At 49.4% G+C, this 14638-nt stretch overlaps 1 protein-coding gene across 1 annotated transcript in view; it reads left to right on the top strand.

Moving 5' to 3' along the window:
• The window catches only part of SEH1L (SEH1 like nucleoporin), a 91519-nt gene extending 78291 nt beyond the window's left edge, over positions 1-13228 (top strand). Inside the window, exon 9 of the mRNA XM_068237129.1 lies at positions 13034-13228. Within this exon, the coding sequence (XP_068093230.1) occupies positions 13034-13217 (184 nt within the window). The 3' untranslated portion in view covers positions 13218-13228. The remainder of the gene's footprint in view (positions 1-13033) is intronic.
• Positions 13229-14638: the final 1410 nt, after the last annotated feature.

Below are 14638 nucleotides of genomic sequence, written 5' to 3'. Positions count from 1 at the left end.
TGCTCTGGTGGTGTCCAGCTGCAGAGTCCCCACACTGTGAGCACTGCAGTGCTGTGCTGGCTGACCTGGCTGCTTAACGGCCGTCGGAGCAGCAGCCTCTCTGAAGATGGGCGGGCGAGGCGAGGTGAGGCAAGCGCGCTGCACACTGCGTGTGGTGCGTGTCACGTGACAGACGTCGTCACATGACACAAACTTATGGCAGGAACGTTCCTTGCAGGCCGCTCTGTGCCTGCGTGGCTGCGGTTCTGGTGGGGCGGGGTTAAGTCACTCCGATTTGAGTGACAGCCAGGCCAGCCCTCCTCCAGTCCTCCTCCTTCCTTGAACTTGCGGCGGCTGCGGCCCGCAGGGGGGCTTTAGTGGGGGCTGATTGGTTGACAGCTGGGGCTGAAGCCTGGGTAAGCCCCAGTGTAGCGCCGCCACTGATCTCTTGTGCAAGTAACCTGTTCACTTCTCATTGTATCTTTGAATTTTTTTCTGTAGGTAAATAAATCTTCCTGTCTATGGAGTTTGTTTTGTAACCCAGAAATGCGAGCTCCTCAACAGGTGTCAGGGTCGACTTCTCGTTGTTCACTATCCATCCCACTTGTGTCAAAGTTGTGATCACAATGTCCCTGTGAGAAATGACCAGTTCCCTCGTCTCTGCAAAGATTAGCAGGTAGTCCAGATATGGGACAATAGATATCCCCTGTACCCTTAATACCTTCATTACCTCCGCTAATACCTTTGTAAAAATTCGGGGAGCTGACGCTCTCCCGAAGGGCAGGGCCTGGAATTGAAAATGACGAATGTGGGAGTGGGTCTTGATTGCGAACCTCAAAAATCTCTGATGACTGGGAAAAATGGGAATGTGCAGATAGGCGCCTTGGAGATCTATAGAGACAAAAGAATTCCTTGCCTTGTAATAGAACTCTCACCGAGTAAATGCTTTCCATCCTGATTTTTTTGTAAATCAAAAACGGATTGAGAGACTTTAGGTTTAGAATAAACCTGAACTCCCCATTGGTTTTCTTCACACAAAAAAGTGAAAATAGTACCCCTGGAATACCTCTCATTTCTAAAAGTTTATGAATCTCTGTTTCCAGACCCCTGGCCTTCTCTGGATCTTTTCGAAAAGGATTCACAAACCTTCTCTGAGGGGGAGGACTCGAAAACTGAAGACGATAGCCTGCTTTATAATTTGCAACACAAAAGGATCGGGAATTAACTTCTTCCAGTCTGAACGAAAATAAATCAGTCCCTCCCCCCCCCCCCCCCCCCCCCCGCCCAGGTAAAAAGTCATTTACTGGTTTTAGGGGGTTCAGTCTTACCGAGAGTGAAGCCCCCTCTACCCCTTCCCTTAGGAAAGGACCATTTCCTCTGCACATTCTTATTTTTCAATTGATCAGACGTTAATTTATTAGGGACAAAAGGTTTCTTCCCTTTAAAATTCTTTCTTTTATTTGGGAACTGTTTGCCTTTCTCCGCTGAACGGGACAGTACCTCATCTAGAACAGAACCAAACAAGAGATTTCCTTCAAAAGGAATTGAACATAACCTGTTTTTTGATGTCTGGTCTCCCTCCCAGGTTTTCAACCACACTGTCCTTCTAGCCGAATTAACGAGATTCATTGTGCTTGCCGAGACACGAATGAGTTCAGTAACCGCATCTGCTAAAAAAGCAACTGCTCTAAGGACAACCGGCAGCGAAGCTGCATAATCCTTGAAACGAACACCCTTAGAAATTTGCTCGATTAAATTATCCATCCAAATTCTAAGACTATGTGCAATACAAGTGGCTGAAATACCTGGGATGAACCCAAAAGCAGCTAATTCCCAAGCTTTTTTAAGAAGGGCATCAATCTTTTTATCCGTTACATCCTTGAGGACTCCTGCATCCTCAAAGGACAAATTGCAGTCTTGAATACTTGGACAGGGAAGCATCTAACTTAGGACACTTCGTCCATTTGTCAATTTCAGTTTGGTCAAAAGGAAATTTCCTCTTTGCTGATTTGGGAACAAATAAAGATCTCTCAGGATTTTGCCATTGTGAAGTGATAATATCCTGTAGAGTCTTATGGATAGGAAAAACTCTACCCGTAGACTGAACCAAACCAGAATAAACTTGATCCTGAGGAGTTAACTCCGGAAAAGATTCCTTAATCTGTTCTGTGGTGTATACAGCCTTAAAGGGAACCTTAACTGGCGGGGAAAAAATAATTCACTTACCTGGGGGCTTTCCCAAGCCTCCTGCAGCCGTCCTGTGCCCGCGCCGGTCCTTCGGTGCCCTCCGGTCTCCCTCCGCCGCTAAGTTTTGATTTCGGACGACTGCCAGTCGTCCTTGGGCAAAGCGTCATCTTCTTCCGCATTCCCCGTCGTAAAGAGCCGTAAAGCGCGTCCGCATGACGCCAAACGCGTCATACGGACGCGCTTTACGGCCCTTTACGACGGGGAATGCGGAAAAAGATGACGCTTTGCCCGAGGACGACTGGCAGTCATCCGAAAACGAAACTTAGCGGCGGAGGGAGACCGGAGGGCACCGAAGGACCGGCGCGGGCACAGGACGGCTGCAGGAGGCTTGGGAAAGCCCCCAGGTAAGTGAATTATTTTTTCCCCGCCAGTTAAGGTTCCCTTTTAGCAACTCAGAAGATTCATCATGAGTGAATAAAAACCTTGGAGTCTTAACCATCTCCTTATCTGAACCCTCTGACTGAGGCTGCTCCCCCTCTTCCTGAGATATGGATACCCCCTTCCCATTTTCCTCCTCCTCCCCTTCCTCTTCCTCAGCTCCTAAAACATCAGAAAAAGTGGAAGAGTGAGAAAAAAATACTTGAAGAGGGCCCTTGAAGGGGTTCAGGAGGTGGTGGAACAAATGATTCCTTAAAGTGAATGTTTACCGGTAAAAAAAAGAAAAAGTCAGATACTCACCTAAGGAGAGGGAAGGCTCGGTCCTAATGAGCCTTCCCTCTCCTCTCCCGGTGCCCGGTCCCGCGCAGGATCCCCCGTGGCAGTATTCGACCAGTTCGGTCAAATACTGCCACTTCCGCATGCCTTCGGGAGCTTTCGGAAGCCTTCGGGAGCACTCGGGCTCCTGATGACGCGGCCGCTCCATACTACGCATGCGCGAGCGCCCTCTATGACGCGCTCGCGCATACGTAGTATGGAGCTGCCCGTCTTCGGAAGCCCGAGTGCTCCCGAAGACCTCCGAAGTCCCTGCAGCGGCGGACGCGAACGGGGGAGCCAGCGCAGCACCGAGGGCACCGGGAGAGGAGAGGGAAGGCTCATTAGGACCGAGCCTTCCCTCTCCTTAGGTAAGTATCTAACTTTTTCTTTTTTTTACCGGTACCCATTGGCTTTAAATTTGTCCAAAGTCTCCTGCATATTTTTATTAACGGCTTGCATTACTCCTTTCAGTATATTGGATGAGTGGGAGGCTACAATAGCATCAGTGCAAGCCTGACCAGGGGAGGACTGGGACCTTTTGGCCTGGGGGGAAAACACAAACTAGAGACCCATTTCCTTGGCAACGGAGGAGTGACGGAGGCCGCGTCACATGGCCAATTCCCCTGAGATTTAAGCAGTGTCACAAGGCAGATTTCGAAGAGATTTCATGCGAAAATCTCTCGGGAATCAATCTGCTGGTGTATGAGCAGGCAACAGATCTCTCTTTGATCAGAGTGAGATCTGCTTCTTGGTCAATCTTCACCTACAACGTCTGATGTATGGGCACTTCAATCCCCTCTCACTGCTGTGATTTCTCTTCAGCCGTATCCCCTCTCTACCTCTCTTACAGTGGCATTACGTAATGATATATGCCGCTGGAGGAGTTATAGAGGTGAACACTGTTACTCAGCTGAAGAGAGAGCCCAGTGTTGAGAGGTGAATAGCTTCGCCAACACGCTCTTCTCGAGAGAGACTTTTTCATGTTTTGCAGGCAACATCACCTATTCACAGGTGGAATAATTAGTGTGTCAGCTGCGTGGCTTCCATGTAGCTGAGACACCAATTACCCAACCTGTGCATAGGGGAGGTTGCCTGAAAACCATGCACTGTTGGGGAGTCATGAGGATGGGTTTTAGGCGTACGTTAAAAAGGGGCGCTGGGAAAAAAGGGCGCGGGGTTTTAAACGATAAACATGGATAACGTTTAAAAATATAATGTACTATATTTCGTTTAAAAATAATGTTTTATAAAGTTATAAATCATTAAATAATGTGCATGAAATTGGCAATTGTGAAAACGTTAATCTTCCGTTTAAAAAGTGAAACGTATAATAACGTTTAAAAAAAAATAGTAAGTAACCCTCCCTGTACCTACCCCTAACCCCTAGACCCCCGTGTTGGTGCCTAAACCTAAGACCCCCCTGGTGGTGCCTAAACCTAAGACTCCCCTGATGGTGCCTAAACCTAAGACTCCCCTGGTGGCGCCCGAATTTACTGTTACCGGGTTTTAGAAACACGGACTTAGGCCTTGTTCACATCTAAAATCGAAATTGCAAACGTCAGAGTTTTGCAATTTTTAAATCAATTTTTTCCCCTCCTGGCACTCTTTTTTTTTTTTTTTCAAGCGCTTTTCTAAGGGCTTTTTCAATTCACTCCCTTTGACCCTGAAAAGAATAAATACAATGTATTTTTTCTTTAAAACGCTAACGCAATTGCTGCACAATGTTTTGCGTTTTTCCTTTACCTTCCATTAAGGCAAAATCGCCTAAAAATGGTACAGGCAGCACTTTTCTGAGCGGATTGGAAACAAACCGCTCAGATGTGAACTCTCTCATAGAGAATCATTGCACAAGCGTTTTTTACGGCGATTTTTAAAATCGTCGGCGCTTGAAAAAAGGGCAAAAACGAAGAATGGAGGGGGCGGGGCAGGGAGCAGGATGTACAGGGAGCAGTCCTCATGCCCACCTCTCCCCCCAAATCGAATCATAATGTGCCTGCGCAGAGTGCTCAAGGCCAGGGAACCCGTTCAATGACACACGCTGGCAGGCCCAGCGCTTGCGTACTGCTGCGGACCTACCTTTTAGGATAGAACAGAGGGGGACAAGGTGAAATGGGGAGAGATATGAGGACTGCCCCTGTTCATGCCTGCTCTTCCCCCTCCCCCCCCATTTTTATTCACCTCTGATATCCTTTAAGTAAACCAGAGATGATCCATGGCTACAATTACTAGGTAATGCCTAATGATGTTGATCCAGGGATTTTATCTGATTGCCATCTGGAGTCCGGAAGGAATTTTTCCCTTTAGGGCAGCGGCGGCTCCAGCTTCAGATTTTGGGGGGGGCTCAAAGGGGGCACAAAGGTTAGCAGGTGGGGCACTTTTGCGCCGCAGCAAAGAAATGGGCGTAGTCATGACATCATGTGGGCGGGGCTAACTGTAACGTAGTTGTACCAGCTAATTTAGTTACATTAAAAAAAAAAAGGTAAATGCGCATAATGACAGACAGCGCTTCCCCAGTTAATGCACATAATGACAGTAATTGCATGCAATGAGAGACTGCCTCTCACCAGAAAATGCACATAAGAGACAGCTTTTCACCAGTAAATGTACATAATGACAGACAGCCTTTCACCAGTCAATGCACATAATGACAGACAGCGTTTCCCCAGTAAATGCATGTAATGACAGACAGCCTTTCACCAGTAAATGCACATAATGACAGACATCGTTCCCCCAGTAAATGCATGTAATGAGAGACAGCGTTTCACCAGTTAATGCACATAATGACAGACAGCCAGTGTCCCCAGTATAGGTAGCCAGATGTATAGATGTCCCCAATCAGGCTGGTGGTGGTGGGCTGGGGGCCCAAGGGCAGCTCAGGCCTGGCTGGTGGTGGGCTGGAGACCTCAGGCTCAGGCCTGGCTGGGGGTCACAGGGTGATTCAGGCCTTTCTGGTGGTGGGCTGGGGTCCCAGGGCAGTTTAGGCCTGGCTGGTGGTGGGCTGGGCTGATGGCCTCAGGACTGGCTGGTGGTGGTGGGCTGGGGGTCCAAGGGCAGCTCAGGCCTGGCTAGTGGTGGGCTGGGGGTTACAGGGCAGTTCAGGCCTGGCTGGTGGTGGGCTAGGGCCCAAGGGCAGCTCAAGCCTGGCTGGTGGTGGTGGGCTGGGGGCCCCAGGGCAGCTCAGGCCTGGCTGGTGATGGTGGGCTGGGGGCACAGGGCAGCTCAGGCCTGGCTGGTGGTGGTGGGCTGGGGGCACAGGGCAGCTCAGGCCTGGCTGGTGGTGGTGGGCTGGGGGCACAGGGCAGCTCATGCCTTGCTGGTGGTGGTGGGCTGGGGGCCCCAGGGCAGCTCAGGCCTGGCTGGTGGTGGTGGGCTGGGGGCACAGGGCAGCTCAGGCCTGGCTGGTGGTGGTGGGCTGGGGGCACAGGGCAGCTCAGGCCTGGCTGGTGGTGGTAGGCTGGGGGCACAGGGCAGCTCAGGCCTGGCTGGTGATGGTGGGCTGGGGGCACAGGGCAGCTCAGGCCTGGCTGGTGGTGGTGGGCTGGGGGCTCCAGGGCAGCTCAGGCCTGGCTGGTGATGGTGGGCTGGGGGCACAGGGCAGCTCAGGCCTGGCTGGTGGTGGTGGGCTGGGGGCACAGGGCAGCTCAGGCCTGGCTGGTGGTGGTGGGCTGGGGGCACAGGGCAGCTCAGGCCTGGCTGGTGGTGGTGGGCTGGGGGCACAGGGCAGCTCAGGCCTGGCTGGTGGTGGTGGGCTGGGGGCACAGGGCAGCTCAGGTCTGGCTAGTGGTGTGGTGGGCTGGGGGCCCCAGGGCAGCTCAGGCCTGGCTGGTGGTGGTGGGCTGGGGGCACAGGGCAGCTCAGGCCTGGCTGGTGGTGGTGGGCTGGGGGCACAGGGCAGCTCAGGTCTGGCTAGTGGTGTGGTGAGTTGGGGGCCCCAGGGCAGCTCAGGCCTGGCTGGAGGTGGTGGGCTGAAGGCCTTAGGTGGATCAAGTTTGGCCAGTGGTGTGGTGGGCTGGGGGCCCCAGGGCAGCTCAGACCTGGCTAGTGCCAGGCTGCCAGCATCAAATGCAAAAAACAAAACAAAAAAAAAATCACTCAAGTTGGCCTGGCTGCCCAGTGCCACCCACCTTGAGTCCTCCAGTTTCCCCCTGCGGCAGTCCTCAGATGTATGTGCGCGCTGGCTGGCAGTCACTCTCTGCTCTGGTGGTGTCCAGCTGCAGAGTCCCCACACTGTGAGCACTGCAGTGCTGTGCTGGCTGACCTGGCTGCTTAACGGCCGTCGGAGCAGCAGCCTCTCTGAAGATGGGCGGGCGAGGCGAGGTGAGGCAAGCGCGCTGCACACTGCGTGCGGTGCGTGTCACGTGACAGACGTCGTCACATGACACAAACTTATTGCAGGAACGTTCCTTGCAGGCCGCTCTGTGCCTGCGTGGCTGCGCTTCTGGTGGGGCGGGGTTAAGTCACTCCGATTTGAGTGACAGCCAGGCCAGCCCTCCTCCAGTCCTCCTCCTTCCTTGAACTTGCGGCGGCTGCGGCCCGCAGGGGGGCTTTAGTGGGGGCTGATTGGTTGACAGCTGGGGCTGAAGCCTGGGTAAGCCCCAGTGTAGCGCCGCCACTGCTTTAGGGGCTAATTGGACCATGCCTTGTAAGGGTTTTTCGCCTTCCTCTGGATCAACAGGGATATGTGAGGGAGCAGGCTGGTGTTGTACTTTATACTGGTTGAACTCGATGGACGTATGTCTTTTTTCAACCAAAATAACTATGTAACTATGTAACCATTGTAAAAGATTTGATACTTACCTGGGGCTTCCTCCAGCCCCACAAGCACCGCTGAGTCCCTCGTAATCTTCCCGCGTGCCTCCATTCAGTTGCAATCAGTTCTGGTAACTGGCTCAGCCCTGCCAGTTGGGCTCTTCTACGCATGCACGCAAGAGCCGCACATGTGCAAAAGAGACGACTGGCGTGACTGAGCCAGATTACAGGAACCGCTAGCAGAAGAACGGAGGCACTCGAGAAGACTGCAAGGAACTCAGCGGTACTTTTGGGGCTGGAGGAAGCCCCAGTTAAGTATTAAATCTTTTACGATGGTCGTCTCTGCTACACTTTAAAAGTGACTAGGTGTCCACAATTTAACCAACCCCCACACATTAGGTATATGCGTTGGGGGGGAGGTTTAAGCGGAACTGTAGATTCCTAATAAACACACTGTTGCACTTACTTGGGGCTTCTCCAAGCCCCCAGCAGCCATCTTGTCCCGCGCCGCTCCTCAACAAGCCTCCGTTCTCCCGCCGCCAGCTACTTTCGGTTTTGCCTCCGGGCCACTGCAAAAGCGGGGAACGCGAAGAAAGGATATGCTTGGCCAGAGCTGCGCTGGCATCGACTTACAAGTCGAGGTACGAGACCGAGCGGTGGCGGGGGAGCGGAGACTCGTTGAGGAGCGGCGCGGGACAGGACAGCTGCTGGGGGCATGGGGAAGCCCCAGGTAAGTGAAACACTGTTTATTTTAAATCTACAGTTCCGCTTTAAGGGCACTGTGCATTACTGAGAGCGCATCTAGTCTGATGGGGTGGGCATTGAGTATAAGATGGGCTTGTTTAACAATGCGGGAAAGGGGTGGAGGTGTCTGGCCCACTCACTGCTACCTGGCCTGGACACCCAGGGCTTCCCTCAGAGTCAGAAGTCACCCACTGCCTTTATGTGGGGTGTGAATTGGCAGTCACTCAGGTGATGACAAAAAAAAAAAGCAATTTATTATGGTAATCCGAGAGTGCAGATGACTGGTGATAGCTCTCTTCACAATTAGGGAGAGAAGAGAGCTGTCACCAGTCACCTGCGCTCTCAGATTATCCTGTGTGACCACCAGCCCCTCTCTCAGTGGGTGAAAGTTTTCTCACCTCTCCTCCGGGAACTTCCACAGCTTCTCCGCCCTCAGCCAAGCCCAGGACATGTTTATGTTATCACATCTCGTGGAATGCAGGCAGCCCAGAGCCAGCAGCAGCAATGATTCCTCTGGATAGCTTGCCTGTTTCCCGTGCTCTCAACACTGGCACTGCTAATTACAGGCAGCAGTATCTTCAGCTACAGTGGCTCTACACATGGATGGGGCGGAGTCATGTCTGCGACTCAGTGTGACCAGGGCAGCAGCAGAAAACAACAGCCAGCCCAAGCCGGTGGACGCTGCACATGAGGTTTTCAATCTGGCTGACAGCCTGTGACACAGGCGGATGGCAGGGTTTAGAACGGCCGAGGGCGGGCAGCCGTGTATACATTATTCACAGTGCACACTGTGCACGTGGTGGTGACTGCACCATCGCCACCGGCCCTTAATAATTGAAGGAGAGGCGGCCCGGGGGGAGATTGGCCCCCTTCCCCCCAGGCCAGTCCGCCCCTGAGCCTGACACAAGTTTCTTGGGGCTTCTAATGCTATCTTACTGCTACACAAGCCACATCTCTTATAGGTTTTAACCTTTTTTTTTAATTTCTTTTTTTTATTGAATTTTTAAAACAATTAACACTGAAATACACACCTGACCCTCACACGCAGGTGGGTGACAGGTACAACAAGAAAAAGATGCACATGAACGAACACTGCTACCGTCCCGCCCCCATGGAAATGACGCCCTCCCCCCCCCCCCTCCCCCGCCAACAACAAACGTGCGGTATAATACAGGGTTGTTATCCAATTCTTATCGGTAGTATTTCACATATCATGATCACTATAGCATACACTTTTTCAATATATGTCATATCATCACATCATGTTCAGAGAAATTTATTTATATGCTGGTACTTTCATTACTGGTCCATGGCTTCCATATTTTGTCAAATTTCTGGGGACACCCTCTAGCCACATATGCTGCTTTATAAAGATGTAGGAAGTCATTGACCAGTTTTTTCCAGTACTGTATAGAAGGAGGATCTGAGCTTTTCCAATTAAGTATTATTGCTTTTCTATAATAGTATAATAGCAGCCCAACAAGGGTTCTTTGAGCACGGGAAGGGGCAAGTTTGGTGGTGTCTCCGAGTAAACAATACATCGGCTCCACTGGCATATGAATCTTGGTTTATAGGTTTTAACTTGACCAGCAGTTTTAGGATCAGTCTTTGTCTAAAAAATAAACAGAAAGACAAACAGACTTGATAATGCCATTGCAAGAAAAAACATGGAAAGAAAGCCTATCCTCCAATGGATCCAGATGGCTGCACCTGCGAAGAGGATTTGGAAGCCGAGCTTGCAGCCTCTGACTCAGTTGCTGCTGCTTCGGCTGTTCACCCTTCTGTACCTTCTGTACCTGTGACATCCTCCTCCCTTGCCACGCTACTGCTGCTGCGGTGCTTGCAGGTGTAACAAACGGAGATGCCAGGAGCCCGCCTGAATACTTTCTGGCTCTCCAAAACCGCCCCTTTCCGGCCGCCTGACGCTTCCTCCTACGGCACTTCCGGGGGCCGATCAGAGCGCGGATGCGCCTTGCAGAGCCGGCGTCTGATAGGGGATGAGCGGTGTAACGGCCATACGCTACACAGAGGCCATAAACCGCACTCCACTCTCCGGAGGTCTGTAGCTGGCGTTACCTCCTGTTCCGCCGAACCAAGCCACCTAAACCTCCCTGGACACGAACTCGCCCTCTGGTGAGTAAAAAATACAAAAAACGGGAGCTTGCTTCTTAGGTGTTTCCGTCACAGAAACACAGATGAACTGAGGATTGAGGGAGGGCGGGGGCTTTTCAACTTCTTGGGATTATGTTTCCCCAGATCCTGGGCGGGACCGGATCTCATGTTGTCCCGGATGGCAATTAGAGAAAGTGTTTTACTTGATGATCCACACCTTTCCTGATTCAGTCCCATCAACTAATTTGAGCTGTGCCAAAAATGTGTGAGGACCTCGGCCCTTGAGGACTGGAGTTGGTAGAGGAATAGCTCCATGGTGTGATATTGCCTTTGGGCATAGCAAATAGAGCTATTTAGCATTAGTATTAACTTATCCAAATGTTTACCATAGTCTAATGCCTCTATCATGCCCATTTCTTTCTTTGGGGTAGGGCACACAAGTATACTTACCTGTAGAGCATCAATACGATGCAAACAATTCTGGCTTGCTTGCAGATTTTATGGAATTTGCATTCATATCGGAATTTGGCCTGTCAAATGTATTTTGTGAACTTTGGCCCAATTCCTAAGATGCATTACATTTGCATTCGAGCTGGAATGAATTGCATCTTTGATGATCTCTACCTGCCAGTATGTTATTTTGGATGTGGGAGGGAACTGCAGTGGCCAGAGGTTATCCATGCACAAAACAAGATGAGCATACAAATTCCATGCAGATTTGAATGTGGACCCTAGTACTGCAAGGTGAGAATTGATGCTTGCCAATTTCTAGTGTAAATTAGCAATGCTGTGCATTTTGTTGCACTTTAGTGAAATGTATATATTCCAGGTAGAAAGTTTTGAACATTATCTAGTTCACATGGGCATTCATCAAGTCTATCATACACTGTTTTTGACTGAATCAACTTGATACAATGAAAATGTCAAATGAAAACCTTTTTAAAAACTTAGGCTTACTTGATTATTTTTTTTATGAAAAGTTGATCCTGAATCCTGTTGTTTTATCAGTTTAGCAGCAGAAGGGGATGAACCCTATGGGTTTGTACAGTTGTTAGTAGAGATTTTTGCGGAAATCTGAGTACCTAGTCTTATAATGGCAGTAATCAAAGTAAAAGATTGATATCCGAGAGATCTCCATTGCTGATCAGCCAATAATTCAGTAGTATATTGGCCAGCTTGTAAAGTTGCACTCATTATAAAGTAGTGAATATAACAAAATATACAAAAATTAGTGCCGCTTTTTGTCAGACTTGTTTTGTTTCCAGTATGTTTTCTTTAGTAAAGAAAAAAAGTGGTTCTATTTTGCATACAAAAGAGCTGAGTGGCAAAAAGTCCCGAATGCACTCAAGTCAAATGATTATACCACAAATTTCACACAATTAGCTACTTTTACACCAGATGTTTAATTAAAATACCCATATTTTTGTGAGCCTAATTTAAAGTGTACCCAAGGTGACTTGACATGATGTGATTCATGTGTATGTACAGTGCAAAACATATAAACATTACTTCTGCAGGAAAATTATTTCTAGAATTTTGAACAAAAGCATGACAGCCCCCATTTAACAGATACAAGAGAATCTGACATTCTGGCCAGCAAGGCAATAGGACCCAGTGTAATAATTAAGACCATGTTCAGAGTTACTGTTGCATTGTGTTCCCTGTGATGGCAGGAACGCAAAGGATCAGGTAAGTGGCACCGTACGTTACCTGCGCAATGCATCACATACAATGAAAAGTAGGCTTCACGGTAACCAATAACGTGCATTTTGGGGTGTTGACATGCTACACTCCATTACACTGCAATGCACCCACTCCGCTGATCAGCGCATTGGTGGTGCGGTAAGCCCCGTTACAGCAGCAATTATGACGCAATGCACCATGTGAACACGGACAAAATATTAGATATGTAGATGGGTAAAGTAGGGCTCAAGCAGTTCAGGTTTGCTTTAAGTATACTGTATGGATGAAATGCCTTGAAGAATACCAGAGCCACATTAAGTAGGAGAAACGGGGCAGCAGGCATATACTGCCAGCCATCCTTATGCCCACTGCTCACCCTGTTCTCCTCTCTGCTCCCTCATTCCTACCTAAATGCCCCCTGGCAGCATCTTCCGGGTCGCCGGACTCAGGCATTACTGCGCAATTGCTGGTGCACGCTGTAGGACGTGCACAGCCCAGACAGGACCTGTGTAGTAATGCCCAACTCCGGTGACCTGGAATAGGCTGCCGGGGGGGGGGGGGCAGGTAGGATCGAGGGGCAGAGAGGAGAACGGGAGAGCGGTGGGCATCAGGACAGCTGGCAGTATATGCCTGCTCCCCCAGTTTCTCCTACTTAATTCAGCTCAGGTATCTTTTATTACTTTTTTTTTTTTTAGTAAAATATACTATGTATAAACTAAATTTTCCATTTATGAGAATAGCTCTGTTTTATTTCGACTTGATTCTACTTAGGATTTATTCTATTTTATTTTTGTTTCATTTTTTACTTTGTTCTTCCCTTGTTCAGATATAGGTTTCCTACGCTGGACAGCCCCAAAGCTGGATCAAGATGGGCTAACTATGCTCATTTTATTCCTTCGACTTCTCCAACTCTGAATCCTTGTGATACTGATTCAGGAAGTCCTTCTCATACTCACCGAAGATCTCACCCCCCACCGCTTAAACCTTTACCAGAAAATCAGGGATTGTAAATGCACAGTAACATTAAAGGTCCGTACACACGCCGGACTTTAGGCAACGACGAGTCCGTCGTTGCCTCCCGCTGGGTGGGCGTGCCAGCGACAGTCCGGCGTGTGTACGCTCTGTCGTCAGACTGATACGGCTGTTTCTGAGCGATCCGCCCGGCGGATCGCTCAGAAACAGCCGTATCAGTCTGACGACAGAGCGTACACACGCCGGACTGTCGCTGGCACGCCCACCCAGCGGGAGGCAACGACGGACCCGTCGTTGCCTAAAGTCCGTCGTGTGTACGGACCTTAACAATAGTAAAACACTGCAGGGCATATTTAGAAGAACTGTCACAAATCTGGAGAAGTTTTTTTAGAACAAGCAGCACAATCCTTGATCTGTAAATCTGTGGCATTTTACCACCAGCACTGCTCCAGTTCTCCTTGCATGTGTGATAAATCTGCCCCTGCTTGTGGTGACGAAGCATGTGTGTTCTCTTGGGATTTACTTTTTTTAACTATAGCCTAGTTTAAAATGTTTGGCATTAGTTGATAAGGTAGTGCAAAATTTGACTAGTAAAAGCAAATATGGAGGCTTATTGGTTGCCATGTAATACTGTTCACTCACACTGTAAACACCTACATAGTCCAATAATATTTTGTTAATACAATAGAATCCCTTTATACAGCAGAGTCCCCGTTATCCAGAATTCAGACACCCGGAAGTCTCAACTAACCGGCATGCCTGAGGGATAATGGGAACCTCTTTTGGGGGCCTTCCTGTGGGTGCTGGCAAGCTGTAAAATACTTACCGAGGCTCCAGCGCTGTCTGGCAGTTTTCCTGAACCTCACCACGGGCTCCTATCAGCTTCCGGAATCTGTGTAAGGAAGGCCCTGTGTCACATGACCCAACCCGGGACATCTGATACTCCGGCTTCCATGCACTGGGGAAGCTGGAAAGCCGCTCAAAGGTTCATGGAGACTTCCAGACATCGCTGCAGCCTCGGTAAGTATTTTAGGGGAGAGGTTTGGGCCATTTTACTATATCAGTTTACTATGACGGAATTGTATTTCTCTGACACAAATGCCCATATGAAATTAACTCTTTCTCCTACGACCTACATTTTCTTCTAGGTCAGTGATCTGCAAACTTGGCTCTCCAGCTGTTAAGGAACTACAAGTCCCACAATGCATTGCAGGAGTCTGACAGCCACAGTCATGATTCATAAAGGCAAATGCATTGTGGGACTTGTAGTTCCTTAACAGCAACTACCAGCAAGTGAGGAAATAATTGTGATAGTACCTTTTTCACCTACTTTTTGGTACTTTGTCAATTGCAAAAAGCTGAAAATTTGTTTTAAAAGTCATCCACCAGGAGAAAAAGTAAATTGCATTTGGTTCAAAGGTTTTCTCCTTGCAGATAATTCTTCATCCTTTCAAAAAAT

This window comes from Hyperolius riggenbachi, chromosome 5, assembly GCF_040937935.1.
Source record: "Hyperolius riggenbachi isolate aHypRig1 chromosome 5, aHypRig1.pri, whole genome shotgun sequence".
Lineage (NCBI taxonomy): Eukaryota > Metazoa > Chordata > Amphibia > Anura > Hyperoliidae > Hyperolius > Hyperolius riggenbachi.
The sequence above is the reverse complement of the archived record's forward strand: the minus strand, read 5'-3'. Positions and strand labels throughout refer to the sequence as shown.